The following is a 21,278-nucleotide window of genomic DNA, read 5'->3' as shown; positions in this document are numbered from 1 at the left end:
AAATTGTCATGTTCGTACATCTGGCCCCAATGTCATTGGAGTAAGGCCTACTGGCTCACTTGCCTTTTCAAAAGTACCACTCATGTGTGTTTAACTCACCCTTGGCCTCCATCAAGTTAATGTAGAAGTGTGTGCGCAGTGAAAACAGGTACTGAGTGCATGTGAGTGTGCAAAAAATACACTACATAAAGTGCAGTGTGGAATAATGGGCACATGGCAAATGCATTTGTTCTTGCAGACGGTGCTGAAAGTGACACTGGTGCAGTGCAGAGAGACTGTATAGTATTGGACAGAGTGAGCAGACTGAGTGTGTGTGCTGCTTGTGGAAATGCTGGTGGTAGCAAAGGACATGGGAACAACACAACTGAACAGTAGAGTGGGCTGTGAATGTGTTCCGAGTGCAGAGATGACTGCACAGGTACATTACAAGGTGGATCTTTGGTTCCATTTTGGGAAGTCCAGGCCTGCCTGATGAAAACATGAGGTGTAGAGGAATCTCCGCCCGACAGAATTGTTTTTGCTGCATTCCTGTAAGCTGAGTGAGATAAACACTGGGTGAGGGGGAGTTGGCCTTTCCCTTTGCATTTCAGAGGGCTCTTTGATTCAGTGAAAGATTACAAGGAAAGGGCCTGGACACACCTCAGGAAGAGGGATATGAGGCTGATAAGGGAATCATAATGGGTAGGGCTGAGGGCCCAGGATTAACCTTTATGCACAGATCACTGTAGCTGACATCCAGGTGTGAACTCTGGTCTTTCCCATGAATTTTGTTGTGGGTTAATCAGCTTCAGAGTCATACCTGCTGTGACAGATATCTTTCAGAGAGAAGGATAAGAGGTAGTTATGTACATATCAAAGAAGCAGAACCCCAACATAAAAGTTCAAAGGGCTAGACCCTAAATCACATTTGGTGTCTGGAAAATAACTTTACCTAGAGGAGTTGGAGACCCCATACTTTGTCATCTGCTGAGCAGCTAGGCAGGCGCCATTAGGAGGGGAAGCTCTGCAAGACTACTTCCTGTGACCATGACTAGAGGCCAAGACTGCTTGTCTCGGTGCTGGGTGAGGGGACATCACCCAGGGAAACCAAGATCACCTGGCCTGGAATCTGGAGTCCCAGTACCTGCCTGTTCGCCCAGACTGGTGTGCCTATGAGGGAGAGGAGTGTGTTGGAGAGAGTGAGATCCAGAGAGGAGCCCAGATGTGTGGGACACCTAAGTGATATGTGAAGAACTGTGATGCACCAATAGGGCTATTGCCCATGTGCTGCTTTGTGAACTTCGGCGACGCTGTATGTGAGGAGGGGCCGCAGTGCATCAAGAACCTGTCAGGCCATCGCCCGTGTGCTGCAAACTTTGGCGACCCTGTATGCCAGGAGAGGCAGCGGGCATGAAGGACAGTGCCGCAATGATTGGGCTGTCACCTGTGTGTAGCTTTGTTGAAGTGTTGACCCCGTAGGTCAGACTGCCCGCTGTGTGCAAAGAAGCTGCATCACATTGATCGCACTGTCGCCCGCATGTGGGACTTTGCCATGACCCATGTGCCAGGAGGGGCTACGGAGGAGGCAAATTGAGGCAAGCGTCACCAGACAGAAGTGACCCAGTGAGTCAGGGGGGACTACTTGAAACGCTAAGGCAGGAGATCTGGTTTGTTGCCCGTGACCCCAACTTGCTGCTACTAGAAAGATGAGGTAGACTTTGTGTCCGAGGAGGCCTAAGGACTAGGGGGTTTTGTTGGTGAGCCGTCGGAACAAGGAGACTGCCCGCATCCCCAATAAAGACTTACCTCGTGTGGCTGGAGATGGAGCAACTCCAATCATCAGGATGCTAGTGTGAGAAGGTGGGTAGGTATATGCTGTCCACTAATTAAAGTGGGCACCCTGTACCAGTCCACACAACCCTTATGATGTATGCTGTAGCTATAGAAAGCATCCTTCAGGCTTAATCTTGAAGGAATATAAAGCAGCTTTTTTTTTACCAGAATATCACCTCCTAAATGACTAAATGAAAGGAGAACCACACAGTGTTTATGTAAAAATATGTATTTATTAATATAAAGCTCTCTTAAACTACTTAACTCAGCTCTTAGGAACACCCAAACTTGGCTGGCAGAAAATCATCTTAAACTGAATGCCTTAAAGACTGAATTTCTTCTAATAGCCCCGCCGGCTCAAATCCCGAAAATGCAAGATTGGATCAAACATATCACGGCGTTCAACGTACAACCGACCATCGTGGACTCAGCGAAGTCACTCAGAATAACTTTAGACAGTAACCTCAACATGCAAAAACATATTAGCAATGCTACAAAGGGAGCCAACCTTTAGATAAACACATTGACTTTAAGCAGGCAGTACAAGCTTTGGTTATACCCAGAGTGGAATATGGCTGTGTCACCCTCTGTGGCCTGCCCAAAGCATCAACCGCACCCTTCAGAGCTTCAATCAACGTGGCAGCAAGACTCATAACTGGATCCAAACGTAGCTCCCACATCACCCCAGACCTCCCTGAACTGGCTACCCCTAGATGCGAGAATTCAGATGAAAATTGCGTGCATGACGCACAGAGCTTTACATCAAAAGACCCCCAGCTACCTGGCAGACAAACTGACTATCTCTGGTGGGACCAGATCCTCAAGAAATTCTAAAAAACTACTACTGAAACCACAAAAATTCCACAAGAAAAAAACCTATAACAGATCCTTCTCTGGGATGGCACCCAGAATTTGGAATGCCTTACCCCCAGAAATCAGACTTAACCCTTCTACTATCACTTTTAAAAATGAAGTTAAATCCATCCTCATGGCTCAATACACATGAGTATGTTCTACTGAATCAAGGTGGGGAAAGGCAGCTAAGCCCTTAACCACAAGACACTTATTTATGCTAAATATAACTTTATTGTCTTTCTTTATCATATTCTTTGTACTTCTATGTGGATCTACCATTATTGCTTGTATATGTAACATTTAATGTTTGTATAGCGCTCTGATATCCGCTAGGATCTTGTTCGCGCTCTATAAAACTTTCAAAATAAAAAAATAAAAAAATACTAGTCTATATGTCAGACTAGGGTACAAAGCACACAATACTTAATAAATAGAACATTTGTAAATAGCACAATACACAGCGGGCTCCAGGGGGAGACTGAACCATATACTAAAGAAATGGTATAATAACGACTTCACTAGACACAGTGCCTAGAGCATGTAGAATCGCTGGAACCCCAAGGAACCACCCAGAGGAGTGACACAGGGAGTCCACGGAGGACAGGTGCAGTGAGGAAACACGGACGCGTGCTCCGTAAAAACTCTATGGCAAAGTCGCAGTTGGAAATTTACAATTTAAGGACACTTTGAAGAGGACTTCAAGCAAGCCCTTTGGAACATAGGAGGTTCTGAGGTACCTATGTTACCTATCCCAGAGGAGGCGGGTGCATAGGTGGCAAGTGGTGTCGGAAACCTTCGTCATTTTCAATAGAGAGTTGCAAAGAAGTACTGCTGCCAGGAAGGCGAAGAGTGTCTGGAGGTATCCAAGCCTGGATTTAAGGTGAGAGGAACATGAAAGCAGAGGGGACAGAGTCTGGGTCACTTCAGGTGACCAGGGGTGTGGTAGTTGAATGCCCACCGATGTAGGTTGTTCAGGTGCAAAGAAGGGTTGGTTGACTCTGCATCCACGGAGACCAGGATGACCAAAACCTGGAGGTGAGCTGTCCCACAAATAATGTTGAGAGCTGAGGGGTCGATGTCCGGCTGGAGCACCAACAAGCCTTGGCAACTGCAACCCACCCGTCAGAGGAAATAGGTCACGGTGTGGACCAGCAAGGTCCAGGGGACTCTCCAACCAATGGGGAGTCAGGGTACATCTGGAGCAGTCAGGTAATCCCAAGAATTCACGAGGTGACCCTCGCCAGGACCCACAGGCCAACAGAGCCAGGAATCGTGAGGAGACCTCAAGCAAATAAGCAAAGGGCCTGCCCACAGGACACTTGTGGAGTGGAAGCTGGAAATCTTTGGTGCAAATACTGCTCGGGGTCAGGACTACACGAAGTCCAAAGCACAGGCTCAGGATTTATCACTAAGTATATGCAACTGAAAAACCACGCAGTGCACAGGGGTTTGGGTTGCACGATCCCCACGAGGGATACTGGTCTCACGAGGGATACTGGTCTCAGAACTGCTGAGAGGGCAGATCAACCTCAGGGACCTTCGGGAAGCCACCTTCTGTGTTTCTGAAATCTTCGGAGTCCTCAGGTGCTCCGGAGAAGCAAACCAAGTAGATGCGTTTTGGTGCCCGCTTTTGCAGGGGGGTAACGCCTTTACTCCAAGGGAGATTCTTCAGTCGTGCAGGGTCGTTCAGGCAGTTGAACTACTAGGTTTCTTCTTAGAAGACTCTTGTCCAGGTAAAATCTAAAATCCTGTGATCATGTAACCCACTTTATACCCATGGGAAGGGGTTGGATAGATTCTGTGGACCCTCCTAGGGGAGGCGCAGGACAGAGGGGTAGCTACACCCATGTCCTTTGTCCAGTTTCACACCAGAGAGGGAGCCAATGGCTCCCAGAACTGGTTTGAGCCGAACTATGCAGAAGGGACATCAAATGTGCCCCCAGTGCAGACTTTCTGGCACTCAGAGAGTGCACCCACAGAGCCCCAATACACTAAATCCTGTCTGGGAGGTGGTTACACCTCCCAGTGACAGGAAGCCTTTTGCCATGCCTTCTTCTGCGCAAGCATGGCTCAGCAGCAGGAAGGCAGACCCATGTCTGTGGCTGGCAGCATCCATTTTGTGCTGCCCAGGTTGATAAAGCTGGTACCGGGTATACCGGTGACCCACATATGTCCCTCTAGAAGGTGGAATCATACCTCCCACACCAGTTACTGGTGTTGAGGTATGATTCCAAGGTGTTTGACACCAAACACAACATGTTTCTAAGCAGCGGTTTCAAAGTTAGCATTTACTGCGAGGATTATAATGCACTTAAACAAATATGTCTGGCAGCATCACTGAATGGTCTCCGAAGGGGCTCTGCTCATGCAGGGGCACCCTCTCATGAAAAACCCAGCACCCTGCCTTCAGGATTGATAAGGCCTGCCATAGGGGTGACTGATAGGTATTTAAATGTAGTGATTTAGAGAGATATAGTGAACCTGTATCTTAATAAGTGGTGCAAGCACCATCTTACGCAGTCTGCAGTAGCAGGCCTTTCGTGTCAATTTGGATGGCCTCTCATGGGTGGCATAATACATGCCGCAGCCCATGGGAGGCCTCTGGGGTACCTATGCCCTAGGTACATGGTGTACCATACACTAGGGACTGATAACGGTAACCCAGAATACAATCTGGAGTGTACCTAAAGTACATGCATTGCAATTTATAGGAGAAAGCCGATAGACTGGGGCCCTGGATAGCAGGATCCCAGTCAGAATAGGCCAAAAACAGTGTGACAAAAGCAAAAAGTGGGGGTAATCATAAGAAGCACTTACTACTTTCCTACAGCTGGTAAGCGCGGCTCTGGAGAGAGAGACGATGCCTGACAGGACAGGTGTAAGTGAATGCGTGCAGCTCGACTTTGCAAGACTGCAATGTACTGACTGCCAGGGTTCGTATGGCTGGAGTGGGTAAGCCGAGAACTGGATCTACTAGGCCCCGGACAATATACCACCTTATTGACTGAGTCCAAGAGGGGGGAAGGCTCGGAACAGGGCCGAGTAGTTTGCATTACCTGGATGTTGCCACTAGGCCTGGTTGGTAAATTGCGTTCCGCTTTGGGTAATTTTGTGTTCCGTGGAGTTCGCGGAATTGCCAAAAATTCTGCGAACCGTGGCTTCACTGCATTTTTTGCTTGTTCGTGCTTTAGAAATACGTGTTCGCAAGATATTTCCACCCGAGCACGCAAACGGTGTTCGCAAACAGGAAAAAAGCATCGTGAACGGGCAGAACAAGCAATTCCGCGTGTTCGCGGAACTCTGCGTGCTCGTGAAGATTTTTTACCGTTTCACATCGCTTTGCGTAGCGTGACTACGAAAAAGTCCGCCCACCCCTAACTTGCCACACATGACTGCTACATAACAGCACACCAATTACACATGGGAACTTAGTAACCGAGGGAGGTGGCCTGACAAGTACTAGGGTGCCTACCTCAGAGGGGACTGTGTTATTGTTCTTGATTGTTGTAACTTTGCATGTGTAGAACTAGAATTAAAATACCTCTGTAATACAAAATAAGTATTTGACTGACCATAGATTTATTGTGGGCAATGCGTCCACATTGAGTTATGTGTTGTGTACACTAATTTGTATCTACAGTGTTCTCTGAGAAGCTTTTACTGTTCGCGCTTCATTACCGATTGAAGGTCAGGTTCAGAAGGGGCACATGCCCAACTGAGAGGGATCCATAGTAGGGTGGGCCCCGGGACAGCAGGAGTAAACGTCCCAACCACCTCAGTTGGGACCAGTAACTCCTGCTTCCCCAAGGCCCTCTGAATGGGGCTCTGACACACTGGTTCAGAATATTCCTTGTCTCTGTCTTATGTTGGAGATCCTGGACACTGAAGTACTTCAATCCCTCCCTTTGTCCCTGAGCCTCATAGCTCTGCCACAGCCCACAATTTGGAGGGGCCTCACCTTGCTTGGGGTGCTCCCTTCCTTTGGTCCCAAGCTGGAGGGTCTGGTGCTGACCTCTATATTTACTTGTTTTCTCTGCAGGTCGTTTCCGAGAGAAGAAAGTTGGGTGTAAGGAGAATACTGGATTCACTGAAGGGTCTGACCGGGAGCCAATCATGTACTGTCCCAAGTCACAGTATCGCCAGGACCTCCCTGTGAGTGTTCATAGCAGGGGTAGTGTGGGCTTGCATCTCCCATCAGTCTCCCATTGAGCAAGCACCCAGCAACAGAATGAACCACCCTGCAGGACTCAACCACTAAAATCAAGCATCCCTGCAAGACTCACCAAGAGCAGGCACCCACTGTCTCTATAGGAGCCGTGACGCAAAGGAACCCTTCACCCACATCATACATCCACCCATAACAAACATTCACTGGCAGCATGAGTCCAAGCACAGAAAGCGGTCACTCACAACAGCATGAGGAGGGGGACAGTAAGCATGAGCTCACTGCAAGTACCCATCCAGAGGATAATCCTACCTACAGAAAACACTCACTGAAATTAGGCACCCATACACCCACTCACCTAGCACATGGGTCAGTGGTTGGGTCAGTGTGACCCACCCACAGGATAATTTCATCCAGCGGAACAGGTCAGCCACAGCTAACACCCACTGGCAGCATGGGTTCACTAAAAGGAAGTCTTAGCCCACAGCAAACACCCAAGAGCACACATCCACCAGCAGCATAAACCTACCCACAGGAAACCTTCACCCACTGCAAGCACTTACCCCTGGCAAGCACCCTCTCAGTTCCCACAGCAGACACTCACTCAAAGCATGCACCCCCTAGAAGCATGGAAGCTATAACCCAGAGGAACATGTCACCCACACCAATCACCCATCAAGAGATGCACCCACCAGCAGTATACGGCCACTATTACCCACAGCAAGCACCTACCCACAGCCAGAATGCACATGGACACAATACCCCCAGTAAGCATATGCTCAGCGAATGCACAATCAGCAACATCATTCCACCTACAGCAAGCTGCCACTTACAAGTGTGACCTATTGGCTTTGCCAATGCTTATTTAACAATTAGAAAGAAGCTTCCAAAGAGCCTCAATGGGCCTTACATTAGGCTTTGAACCTAGGCCTTGCAAACATTTCAGACACATCTCGTTATGGCCCTGCAGCCACATCTGCGGTACCCGCTAGCATCTCTTCAGTGCTTGAACCGTTAGTATCCATCACACACCTCCTCCTTGCCAGCATTCACTGAAAACAGTCACCAAACCTTAGCAGGCACAACATGTACCAAGCACTCACAAAAACAGACATCGCTACGCCAAAGAATCAATCAGAGCAGGAGCTCTCCATACAAAATACCCAATGAGCATCCACCCAGAGCAAACATGTATAACAGCATCAAAGGGACATACCCAGAGCAGGCACACAGTGACAAGCAGTAAGTAACCAATGACATCTGGGACATAACCACAGCAGTCTCTCACAGACTGCGGGTATGTACTCACAGTAAGCACACATTTTAAGTGAAAACACACCAGTGTGTGCGTTCCCCCAAGGAAATCACCAGGCAATCACTGACTCTGAGCTAGCCCCCACCCACGGTGGCCTAAAATAAAATTAACCACTCGCAGAGTGGGATGTAAGAAAGTACCAACCTAATGGTCACTGGAACACCCACTCAGAGAGAGCACTCCTTGAACTAACTCAGACCAACAGTCAGAGTTGGCCCTGAGCAAGCACCCAACCAGAGTGTACATGGAGTGATTACACTGTCAGAGAGGGCACTTTGTGAGCACACACCCAGAACATCAGCCCAGTCTGCTGTGAGGCTGAGTGAAGGTTGGGTATGGAATATCTCCTAATCTCATTCTCATATCTATGTTGCAGATTGGTGATCCCAGCCGTCCATTGGGAGTGAGCATCACAAAAACTGATTTCTTGCCATCTACAGGTCAAAGGGTGAGTTCTCCTACCTCAGGAGCTGCTGGCCGAGGATTAGCTGTATGTGATTTCTCCTGTTTTTGTGGGATGCCAAGACCTGGAGCAGACAAAAGGTGTCTTTGTCTCCTACAGGAGTTCCGCTCTAGTTGTGGGCTGGCATTAAGTGGCCTGTTTATGAGGGTCATGATTGCCCAGACCACGTGTGGGGAGTGTGCCTTTGTTGTCCACTGACACCTGCTACACCGTCTCATCAGGCATAAGATAATCTCACTATATGTGCACTGATCAAAGATGGGCTGAAGGTGGGGGATTTTCCAAGGGCTGGCCTGATACTGCTGCGGATCACTTTGATCATGCATGGGCTGAAGTTGGTCTTCCTCCTCTGCTGTGATACCTGATCAGGGTGCCCGCGTCATGTTTGTGCTAGAACCAAAGCCTCTGAGGATAAGGGTTTTTGGGGGTGCACTAACCATGGTGGGCTGAAACTGACACTCCTGCCTCAAGGCATCGTGACTAGAAAGTGAATAGCCGTGATACCTGCTGCAGGGTGCGTCTCCATCTGCGGTGTAGAACTCTGTGGCTTGAGGGTAAGGGCTCTTTAGGGTGCTTTGACCACAGGTAGGCTGAAGGTGGTTCTCCTGCTTTAAGGTACCCTGATTGTGAAGTGAAGATCCTGTGCCTCAGGGTGCTTTGATACCTGCCACAGGGTTCTCTGACCATATATCAGCTGGAAATGGATCCTGCAACGAGGGCGTTGAAAATGGGTTGGTTGGTACAGTAGCTTTGTAAGGAGTCAAATGATATAACCCAAGTGTGAAAGAAACACTGCTTTCCCCCCTTCCTTCTGCACATCTCTTTACTGAAGTAACCTCTCTGTTTCTTTTCAGGGCAATGAGTTTTTACCAGCCTTATCCCAGCGTGCTATGCATGACAGCGGCTTCACCAGGGACTTCGACAAGTGGGCCAAGGTGTGTAGTCTTCAGCAAACCTCAAGTCCAGCTTTCCCACTCTGTCCACCAGTCTCATCTCTCTGTCTCTTATCTTTTCTACCTGCTTCACCTAGCTACCTGCTCTCTGTGAAGGTTATTACCCGACAAAACAACCATGGCTCGATTTTAGGGTTTGATCTATGAAGTTTGATCTACACATTAACTTCCAAAGAAAGTGAAGGAACTAACACATACAAAATATTTTTTCAACATTCCAACTCCCTGGGCATTTTGTTAGTTTAAACCAAATGGCGAGCTCTAATCTTTTGTAAATTACAGAGATTCTAATGGTACCACAATTTGATTTTCAAAACTTGTGAGCTGTTGAGAATATGCAATAAGGAGAAATGGAAGACCCCCCCAACGGCATCATAGGCACTCTGAACAATTGGTAATGCTGTTTATGTCTTTTGAGCTATATTGTATACTGATGTATTTGTTTCACTGGGTGCAACGTTTTATAATTTAGAAGCACATTGATTACATACTAAGGAAGTACTCTTCAGGTTAAACACACACTTCCTATTTGTAAAGCTGTAAAAACAAGTAGTATTGAAATGCCTACATTGACATTTTCTGGATTTCTGCTAACTTCCGATGGCGTCCAGTGGCACAAAACGTCCAAGCCATTCATTTTTGGCCATGGCCCAGGTTTTTTAAATTATATTGAATATTTTTTTTACTTCGTACGTTTTTGTATGGGTTCTCTACCAAGACGTCCAAGAGTCATCCCATGGAGTCCAAGATGCCCCCATACTTAATTTACCAGGGTTTGCCACGGATTTAGTGGAAACGCCATTTACTGAGTCATAAAGGCTTGATCCTCTAGAAGATAAAGAGGAAATGTCAAAATTTCCTTCAAAGGCTTCTTCATTTTTACATCAGCCAAAGAGCACAAGAAGCAATCCTTACTCCCTGTTCGAGGTAATCTGACACTCTTCTTATTCGGTGTAGGGCATGGGAGCAGTGCTTTCGCTCTTAAAAGGATCAAGGAACATCAAACAAGATTCCCAATCTTGATAAAATGGTATGAGAGAGATTGAGGTTCTCAGTCTCTCCTGGTCTTCAAACTCTTGTACATTGCGCAAACACAAAATCCCTCATAAATTCCCTATTCCTTCCAAATTTCATTTCTTTGGTATTTCTGTTCCTGTTTCCTGGAAGCCTTTCCTTAATGCCAGACATTGGTGTAAACCAAACATGCGCTGCAATGGTGGACCGGTGGCAAATAGGGACAGGGTCAGCTGCCTAGGAGAGGACGGAGGAGCTTAGCCGGCTTGTGGCTATTTTTTTGCTCTCTCTCTATATAAGAGAAACCGAGCAGACCCTCGTGTACAGACGGTGAGATTGCTTGATCACTCCAACGCTGCAGCTGTTTATAATAATAATAAAGGAATTTATAAAGCGCATGGTTACGCCATCTCGGCGTGTCCCCGCGCTGCAGTGAGAGAGGAGGAAGCAGCCCGGCCTACGTTACAAGGCGTCTGCAGGATTAACTTAAGAACAGATAGGTTTTAAGCGTCTTTCTGAACTTAACTTCAGAGGTCTCCATCCGGAGTTTTAACAGGAGTTTATTCGAGTTCTGAGCTGCCAAGAACCGGAAGGATCTGCCTCCCATTTTGGCCTTCTTCACCTTCGGTACTTTCAACAGGCCAGTCCCACTCGATCTCAGGGACCTTCCCGTCACATAGCTTGTGACAAGATCCATCAGATAAGAGGGACTAGTTCCCTTGGTGATACGATGGCTGGTACAAAGTGCCTTAAACATTACTCTTTTCCTTACTGGGAGCCAGTACATGGTATCCAGGGCTCTTTTGGAGGCAGCCCTCCTTGGCTGCATAAGAAACAACCAGCCATGCGGTGGCATTCTGCATAACCTGCAATCTGCCAAGACATTTAGCAGTGGCACCCAGATAGAGTATGTTGCCATAGTCTAGGCGAGACGTTATAAGGGCGTGCACCAGCGTCTTTCTTGCCTCTATCGGAAGGAGATCCATTGTTTTGCGTAGATTTTTTAGGACTCCAAAACATTTCCCCACTACACGTCTGGTGTGCACTTCATAGGAAAGAGTGGGGTCCAACCATACCCCAAGGTTTATCGCCTGGGTACATGGTATAGGAGTCGAGCCCAAACTCGGAGGCCACCAAGCCAACGTCCAACCTGCCGGATCACCCCCTACCACAAGCACCTCTGTCTTAATGCCGTTAAGTTTCAGGCAGTTCTTAGCCATCCAGGAGGCAAGCTCCTGCGTGCATGCCCTGAAATTAGAGGCTGCCATGTCCGGTGCCTGAGACAGGGAGATTACCAGCTGGGTATCGTCGGCGTAAGAGACGACCCCCACACCAAAGCCCTGCGCTATTTCCGCCAACGGTGTTACGTACAGGTTGAACAGGGTAGGGCTCAGGGCAGAGCCCTGGGGCACACCCTGCTCCAGTTTATAATCCCTGAAGTAGTGCGCTCCCTGTCTAACCTGAAAACTTTGCTCAAACAGGAAGGACTTCAACCATTTCAGGGCCGGGCCCGAGACACCGCCCTTATTCAGGCACTGTAGCAAGGTGTAGTGAGCTACAGTGTCGAAGGCGGCACTCAGGTCCAGCAGAATCAGGGCCATAGTATGTCCAGCATCGGCCCCCTTCCTGATGGATTCCGTGGCAGGCAGTAATGCGGTCTCCGTCGAATGACAAGCCCGGAAGCCCGTTTGAGACGGGTGTAGGAGGCTAGAGTCTTCAATATGAGTCATGAGCTGTTGGTTTACCACCTTCTCTGCTACCTTCGCTAAATATGGCAAAAGCGAGATAGGTCTTAGGTTTCCCAATATGTCCTGACTGATATTTGGCTTCTTCTGGAGTGGTAGAACAATAGCTCTTTTCCATCTCACAGGCACCGTGTGCGATTTAAACGAGATCTCCAAAACATGCCTAATATAAGGTTCAAGAGTCTCCATACTCTCGCCCAGCAAATTAGGTGAGGCGGGGTCTCTCGGTGAGCCAGACTTAATGCTGAGACAGATTTTACTGAGCAGCTCCGGGGGAGGAATAGTAAAATTGCTCAGTCTCTGACCTGCCTCGGCTTCACCAGCCAGTTCCTCAAATTCCATGCCCCTCCTTACCGTTCCAGGAAAGGAGGAGGAGATTTTCTCCACCTTTTCCGAGAAATAATTCGCAACCCGGTTGCATGATGCAGCCGAGCCATCCATAGGGGTAGCCCTGACTGCAAGGGAGGAAATCTCCTTATAGACTTGAAAGAGCTCTTTAGTAGAGTTTTCCGCTGTCCCAATTCTCGCCTGATAATAGGTGGCTTTTGCCGACCTAATAAGACCGTAGTATTTTTTCTGTTCCACCTTATACTTCGATCTACCTTGGCATAAGAATCCCTTTCTCCACTGCCTCTCCGAACGTTTACATTCAGCTTTTGCAATATGCAAAGCTGTAGTAAACCAAGGTGCAGATTTATGTGCCCTCCCCATCGGTTTATTGGGGAGCAGTGGTGGCACCTTATTAAGAGCGTTGACTAGCTGTCTTTCCAAATTCAAGCAGGCAGTTTCGCTATCTGTGCCACCTGGGGGCCCCCCCTGAATCAATGCCCTGTTGAAGTCATCCCGCACGAAATTTTTCCATTTCCTACGTGGGTGCTTGCAGGTAACTTTTTCCTGCACTCCAGTCTCTGGTATCCTCACTACAAAGGGAACCAGAAAATGATCCGACCAGGGAACAGGGTTGGGGGTGGTAACTTCTACATTCTCCCAATTGGCGAACACAGGATCAAGTAAGTGCCCATGCTGATGTGTAGGGGCACATGATTTCAGGCTCAGATGAAGCGCCATAAGATCCTGGCGTATGTCAGAGGCCTCTTTTTTCATAGGATCCTCCAAATGAAGATTCAAGTCACCTAATACTAAGAGCTTGTCATATCTTAAAGCTTGATGGGCAATACCCTCAACCAAACTGGGCAGAAAACATGTAGGGGTGCCCGGAGGTCTGTAGACCAGGAGCCCTGTCACCGTAAGGTTGGGGTTGATTTTAAGCGTAAAAAGGCCCGCCTCACTCTCACATATCATGAATGGTTCAAGAGAGCACTCAAGGTTTTTTAAAAAAATAGCCGCTATCCCACCTCCTCTACCTGTCGTCCTATCAATTCTGGCTATCATATAGCCTGGGGGAAGTGCCTCAAGAATGTCTGGCTCAGAATCAGTGTCTAGCAGGTGTCCGTGAGAAACAGGAGATCAAGCTTTCTGTCCGAGAGCAAGTCAAAGATTTCAATTCTATGTTTACTTAGGGATCTACAATTCAGTAGCTCACCGCAAAGTTCAACACTCTCTAACTGCCTTATGTGGTCTATGTTTCACCTAAACGTGCAGTGTTTGCAGGCGCCATCTTTAGTGACCATCATACTGTGCCTGCAATCCCTGGCTATAGGCGGGCACAGTTCACGCAGTTCTGCCGCATTATATTTTATTCTTGCTGCTGCTGACCGACCAGGGGTTCTGGCCCTGGTCCCCGTCCGGCCGCGGACGGGCGCAGACGGGCTTGCCTTTGGCGCGCCCAATGCACGCGTCTGCTGCGCGGCCGTTTAAGCATCAGCCTTTTATCCCTGAAAGACTCTGCAGGTAAAGAGCAGTAGACCGCTAACCGGCCCCCCAGCCAACCGGAAGTGCCTGTCTCTACCCTTCCTCACCCTCCGCGCAACGGGGCTAATCACCGCGTCGGACCGGGGCGGTAAGGAGGAAATCGAGCACAGGCCTCAGGTCAAAGTGGACAGCCCCCCGAACAGGTAAGCTTAAATTGTTAAAAATATTAAAATGCAGCTGACACACACAAATTACGCTAAACGCGCTAAGCGATCATTTTAGATTTCTCAGTGCCTATTCTTACAACTTCAAAATGCCAGAGTAAAAAGAAAGCACAAGTTTACTACACAAAAACGTATACACTCTACGGATGCAGTGGGGTCTGAGGATGGTCTCACAAACCAGTCTCAGACAGCCTTAACTAAGGGTGGAACCATGCTGATACCACTTATGAAACAACTACAGCAAATGTCACGGAGGACTGACTGACCATAAGTGACATACAAGGAAAGAGCGCTGGAAGACACTATGTTTTCATTTCCAATTATAAGGTTGATTTGAGTACTCCAGGCTTCCAATTTCTGGGGTAGAAATATGAATGCGAGGTGCTAAGGCTTATACTCAAAGGCATAACCACGTTCAGAGCTCTGCTGTGGTGTCTGTAGTGCAGCTGGAGAGTAATACAGATTACCTTGAAAATACTGTAAGAGTCTAAGCATAGAATTATGGGTGCACTCTTTTCTGATGGTGGAGAAAATGCGTTATGTTATGTCATGTTGATTTGCATATCGCACTACTCACCCATAAGGGTATCCAGGCGCTTTAATGGGTGAGCGGGCGTGTGGTCCCCATTGAGTTATTTGATGAGCCTAATCTTCAGATTCTTGAGGAGCTCCAGAACACGAAGAAGAGGCTCCGATGTGTTGTGGGAGGTTGGTCTATGTTTTGGGCGTGATGTGGGAGAACGAGCCACCTCCTTCTCTACTTTTGTGAATGTAGGAATGTGTGCAAGTGAGAGTGAGACTGAACGTAGGTGTCTGGTAGGCTGGGGAAAGTGTATGCAGCTCTTTAGGTATACTGGCCAGTGCTGTGCAAGGCTTTGTATGTGTGCGTGAGGAGGTTGAATTGGCTACGTTTTTGAAGGGGGAGCCAGTGGAGCTCTCTGAGGTGGGGTGAGATGTGGGTGCCGGGTGGGAGGTGAAGTATGAGTTTTGCTGTGGCATTCTGGATGGTCTGAAGTCTGTGTAAGAGCTGCTTGGAGACTCCGGCATAGAGTGCGTTGTCCTAGACGATTCTGCTTGTGATGAGTGCTTGTGTGATTGTGTTTCTTTTGTTCTATGGCAGACAATTGAAGATCTTCGTAGCTTACCTAGGATGTGGAAGCAGGCATCGCTCACTGTGTTGACTTGTGCGGCCATGTTAAGCTTGTTGTCCAGTGTAGCGTCCTACCCTCCCCCCTGGGTACATGCACATGATCATGCCACATTCAGAGTTTGGTATTACATGTCTATATTCCTCAGTGTTTAACAGTTCACAGAACATTCTACATCATGAATTCTATCACCCACACATGTACACACTTTCGTTACTGTTCTACGGAGTCCATCAGGAACCAAAAGGGTCACCTCTCTAATTCACAAGACACTACATCCAGGATGATTCCTAGATTTCTGGCATGATTGATAGGTGTTGGTCCTACCTCGGTCAGCCAGCAGGTGCCGTCCCACAGGGAGGTCATGTTTCTGGAGAGTACTTCCGTCTTGTCAGAGTTAAGCTTCAAGCAGTTGGTTCTCATCCATTTAGCTACCTTGGTCATGCAATTGGCGCTGGTGGTGGTTGTCTTGTCTGTCAGGGAGAGGATGACTTGGGTGTCATTGGTGTAGAAGATGAAGATGATGTTTTGGGAACAGATTATGTTGGCAAGCGGAGTCATGTAGACATTGAACAGGGTAGAACTGAGAGACGATCCCTGGGTGACTCCAAATCAGGCTCTTGGTCTCCAATGTGAAGGGTGGCTGTCACCTACCTTTTCTAACTTCTCAGATCTTGGGTGGAGGGTCTCCTCCTTAGTCTATTTACATCCTGTGTGTTGTCGAGCTTCCTACAGGAGAGCCAGCTGGCAGGGCTATAGTTTTGGAGTTTAAGGATCCGCGACAAAGGGAATTTGTGACCTAAAGGCAGCAGTGAATATGAGTCTAACCTGAGTGGGGAGAGAATTCACGTGTTTCTGTACCCGAGGCGGGCTATTTTGTCACTGACACAGGAGCTGAAGGCTATCAAGGAGGAACTGTAACGAGCTGACGCTGAGGCATTGATGCTGTACCATGCGATGTGTGAAGAGTGCAGCACAGAGGAGGGAAACATTTCATATGCCGCCCAGAGGTTGCTTATGATTTCCTACAACAGACCGAGGTATTTGTTGCCAGTGGTGCTGCAGTGAGTAGATCATGGGCATCACTTGTAGGGACCTGAGGCCCATATGTACTAACACATTTCCCTGCAGCACAAAATGAGAATAACCCTTGATACATCAGGCCCTAAGTTGTTTAGTTCTTGTCAGTGCTCTGATAAACATTTCTCCTCCTGGGCTAGGGTTTATGACGCTTGAGACTATTAGACATAGTTCTTGATTGGGACTTTGGGATTGTGTGCTGAGTTTTAATGCAAAATTCTGGTGACCCTCAGCCCCCCCTCCACATATTTTCTATTATGACCTGGCAGCTGGATTCTGGAAACCCAGGATCCTTAATGATCAATTAATACATTGAGACGTTTCAAAACTACATATTTTTAATATTGAAATGTAATTGTTGCTTTGAACCATTTTAGGATAAAAATGCCAAATAGGCTGTCAATATAAGTGAGTAAATAAATAACTCTGCTGCACGCTTCTTCTTTCTGGATGGCATTTGGAAATTAAAAGCAACGATGGGAGGGTGGGGGTGAATTGAAAGCAATGACGGGGGGCTGGGAGAGAACTGAATTCAACAGTGGGAGGATAAGAGGAATTTAAAGCAACAATGTGATGGTAGGGGGATTAAAAACGATGGGACAATGGGACGTTTTGAAAACATGGTTGCCAAAACTGAAAAAAGGGAGAAGATTTTAAGTAGTAAGCCCAAATCGAGAAGCGTTTAATGAGAATATATTTTAAATGGGAAATGGAAAAGTAATAAAACATTTTAGCGTTCTTTTTCTCTACAGGTGTGAATACCCATAGTATTTTTTCTCCAAAAAATCACATAACCTATTTTGTAACCCTAAGTGTTACCACTTTCCAAACCCTTTAAATAACCATAATCCTAGCCAACAAACTAACCCATAACACCATGTTACAGACTTCCATTTATCATGTGCTCTATATCCCAGATTCTTTTACCCTAATCGTAGACTTTTTTCCCTCCAAACTGTTCACACTATCTTTTTCAATCATTTGCAAATAATTATCTGTGTGCGTGCACATGTTCAGCTGCCACCACTGATTTAGTGAGAGTTATTCTACTGGAGTGGCACAGTGCCTTCTCATGCCCGTGTTTACATACTGTCACCAGCCTGACACTTAAGCAGGCGGATTTTCCACTTGGCCTGTCAAACACACTGGGGCTCCATTTCAAACGGCCATGTGTGCATCTAATTGGTTTAAAACTGATTAGTCGAATAACTTCATTGTTTCCTAATCAGTACGTAATCTTCATCAAGAAGGCCCCACTACTTACAGTTAGCTGTGAAAAACACAGTCAGGGGATGCTTCAGTCATTTGAGCACAGTACGAACCTCCAGCTTTTATTCGAGGCTATTGCTTCTTGAAAATAATAAAAATCAATGTATGTTTGCATGAATGTGTCTTGGTTGTCCAGGAGTCCGTCAGTTTGCCTCTGGATGCAGTGCAGCCACGAATACGTAGGCAATGTTTGAAAGATGCACTGGGCTGCGCAGTTATTCAGGTGGAATGATGGTGTTGCAGGTATGCATCTGGTGTGCGTCTGTAAAACGCTGTACTGCGCAATGACAACACGTAGCGCTTTGTGAATCGCTACATAATATAAGAAAATGAATTGATAATACAGTAAGTCTTTGCTTCGGATCTACAGCTCTGGCTCGAGGGTATGCACCTAAGCTTATAAATTGGATACATTTGTTTTTTTCACATTTGTTTACTCAGTAATGCTCGAGTTCCCCTATTTCACGCTAAACGTGGGAAGCTATGTTGGGGTGGAGAGCGTTTTATTTCTTTGTTCGGTAAGGAAGGACGGGCATCCGTGTGGGGGTCCGCCATCTTTATGTCTCACCCATCAGCTGCTGCACCTTCAAATTGCTGATATCTGTATCGAAGGCTCTAGGTACCGCACTCATGTCCCATGCTCTTGTTGTAAGACAGCGCCGCACCCTTGTACGGTCTGCTAAAAGGAGTGCACAGAAAACGAAGCCTTCAGAATCTTTTATGTATTTAATGGATACGACATATATTTAATGAAATCTCGCTCTCTTTTGCCCTTTGTGTTGGTAATTTTTTTATTTAACTTTACATCTATTTATCTCTACTTTATACGTGCCCAATTCTGCAAGCCCAACACGTTTTATGTGTGTCCGTCCTTTGACAAGTACGGACAGGGGTTGTTCAGCCGCTCGATCACAATGGCGCAAAATCATTTCTTTCTGCTGTGTCCCTCATCTCATTGCGCGTTTCCCTCCCCTGTTTTGAATGCAGACAACAACAAAAGCACACGTTTCTGCCTACCATGTTAAATAAGAATAACCAGATTTTATTTTTAATGAGCACAGGTTACCGAGTGTCACACTTGCTATGCGTGTTTTTATAGCTCACTGTCTCTTAGCTTGTATCGGTCGACCTTCACAGCACTAGCTAGATGCAACAGTGGTCACAACACCCACTATGAAGAGGGGTTACAAATAAAAACAACAAGCGGGTGCGCGGCAGAAGGGGGAGGCATGCAGAGGAGGGGGCTACGTGATTCACCTTCGGGAGCGATAATTGCTAACATATGGCGGAGCTCGCTCCCGCAAGTGAATCTCCAGACGTGCACGCATTGCCATTGAAGGCAATTTAACACATGCACGTGTTTGGCTGAAAAGCTGAAGCGATAGGAATAGGTCTTTTACCATATGGCAGTGCTCGCTCAAGCAAGTGAATTTCCAGACGTGCAAGCATTGCCATTGAATGCAATGGAACGCGTGCACGTGTTTGGCTGAAAAGCCGAAGCGATAGGAATAAGTCTTTTTGCCTAAGCAGCGCATGCGCACTGCGTGGGCGAGACCTAAAAACCATTGTTAAAAAGTGCAGGTTAAAGGAATGTAGAGAAGCTAAAAAATACATTAATCACTGCTATATATAATTCTTAATTATTATCAATAATAAGATAACAGTAATGCAGATTAAAAACATTCACAAATACTAAATTAAAAATATCACATTATTTTCAAAATAGTAGAAAACTATTTACAATGAAGTCGAGCAGATAAATTCATTTCATAGTTGTATCATCAAACTTAAATAAAACATTATAACATTTCCCAAAAATGTCGCTAGAGACTACCTAAATTAATGTATTGCACATTCTTGGCCTAATCGAATCACCTCCCTTACCGTGCAGATTTTACAGTTATTAAATATATTCTTTTAATATCTGACCAGTGGCAAAGGATGAAATTGTACTCAAATGTTTCTGAATCTATGCCACATAACCAACATTGTATGGTCCTTCTTTAATCTGCTTCTTTATGCCACAGAATGGTTTGATATTAAAGTCTAAACCTTAAACATTTCTTTGGATGGAGGGTTGGCACTGAGGAGTTCAACTAGTATACTTGAAAGGAGAGATGCACCTACCTTAGATTTAGTTGCACATACACAGTCTGCCACTACACCTTCTAATTTAACTTTCTGACGTATACACTCTTGAAATAACAGTTTCTGGCTCATTAGAATAATTCAGCTATCAGCCTAATCATGGATGTGTGTAAGATAGATGCCAAATAAGTTGCATAAGTAATTCATTCCATAAAACGTAATTGATAGACAGATGTCTGGACATTTTGGCCAACTGTAACTATAAACTAATGTAGGGATGCCTCACCTGTCTGGCATATGACCTAATTCAAGTCTAATTGCTGTTGTGGGGTTCATCTTCTGTACTTAAAATGTTTCTCTGGGAATTTTCTCAATTACAGGCGATCTCCTGTTACACTGCAAACTGCATACAGTAACCCTGTATATGAATACAGGAACAATCTTCAAAACAAACACTCTATAAGCAGCCAGAGGAAATGGTGCAGTGCACCATATGTTCCATAGAATTCACTCAGTCCAAATTCTGCGTGAATGAATTTACTCTTGAGCTCTTACATTTGTGGGATCCATGGACATTTAGGATTCAAGCTGATTCCTAGATAAACACACACTTTTCTTTTATTGATCTGTTAACTGACTGTGATATTAGTTTTACTTAAGATTATGATTTTTGCTTTCTTTAAATTCAATGCAAATACAGATTTCTCTTTTGTAGCTGTCTAAAGTGTTTAAAAGATCCTGAGGTCGTGGGGCTGCTATGGGCTAATGACAAGTCATCAGCATACGCCAACATAGAGGCATGTGTATTGCTTAGTTGTGGAGGAAAACAATTTTCTACCTTTAAGTAGTTGAATAAGTCTGCACCTAGATGAAAAAGGCAAGGTGTTAAAAACAGCTTTGTCATAAACCATTTTCTGTTGGGCATTTCTTAGTGACAACTCCTTGTTTGCTGAACTGTACCTCCCACCAGGTATTGTTATGAAAGCCTTTAATAAGCCCACGTAGGCTAGGATCTATTCCATATTTCAAAAGCTTTACATGTGACCTGAGTGCACAGCAAGCAGTGGTATTATGCTGTTCTTCAAGAATAAGCGGTTTAAGAAAAATAATAGTGACTGTAAGAGGAGGATGCATTTTTAGCATGCTCCTAACCCATGATAAGGGCGTGTATCTGTAAGGTCTGATTAATGCATAGGGTTCTCATATATAGGAAGAGAAAAAGCCTTCCAAGGGCCCCACCCCTGGTGTGAGCATTACCAAAGGGTCAAGAACTTCGCACAATAGAGTTAGAGTGCCTGTATGATCCCGGGTGATCTAAGTGGTCGACTAGTAGAC

At 46.3% G+C, this 21,278-nt stretch overlaps 1 protein-coding gene across 1 annotated transcript in view; it reads left to right on the top strand.

Moving 5' to 3' along the window:
- The window catches only part of SAXO4 (stabilizer of axonemal microtubules 4), a 164,248-nt gene that overhangs the window by 74,747 nt on the left and 68,223 nt on the right, over positions 1–21,278 (top strand). The window contains exons 7-9 of the mRNA XM_078683715.1: positions 6,707–6,819; positions 8,524–8,595; positions 9,465–9,545. Coding sequence (XP_078539841.1) covers positions 6,707–6,819; positions 8,524–8,595; positions 9,465–9,545 — 266 coding nt within the window. The remainder of the gene's footprint in view (positions 1–6,706; positions 6,820–8,523; positions 8,596–9,464; positions 9,546–21,278) is intronic.

This window comes from Lissotriton helveticus, chromosome 3_1 (assembly GCF_964261635.1).
Source record: "Lissotriton helveticus chromosome 3_1, aLisHel1.1, whole genome shotgun sequence".
Lineage (NCBI taxonomy): Eukaryota > Metazoa > Chordata > Amphibia > Caudata > Salamandridae > Lissotriton > Lissotriton helveticus.
The sequence above is the reverse complement of the archived record's forward strand: the minus strand, read 5'-3'. Positions and strand labels throughout refer to the sequence as shown.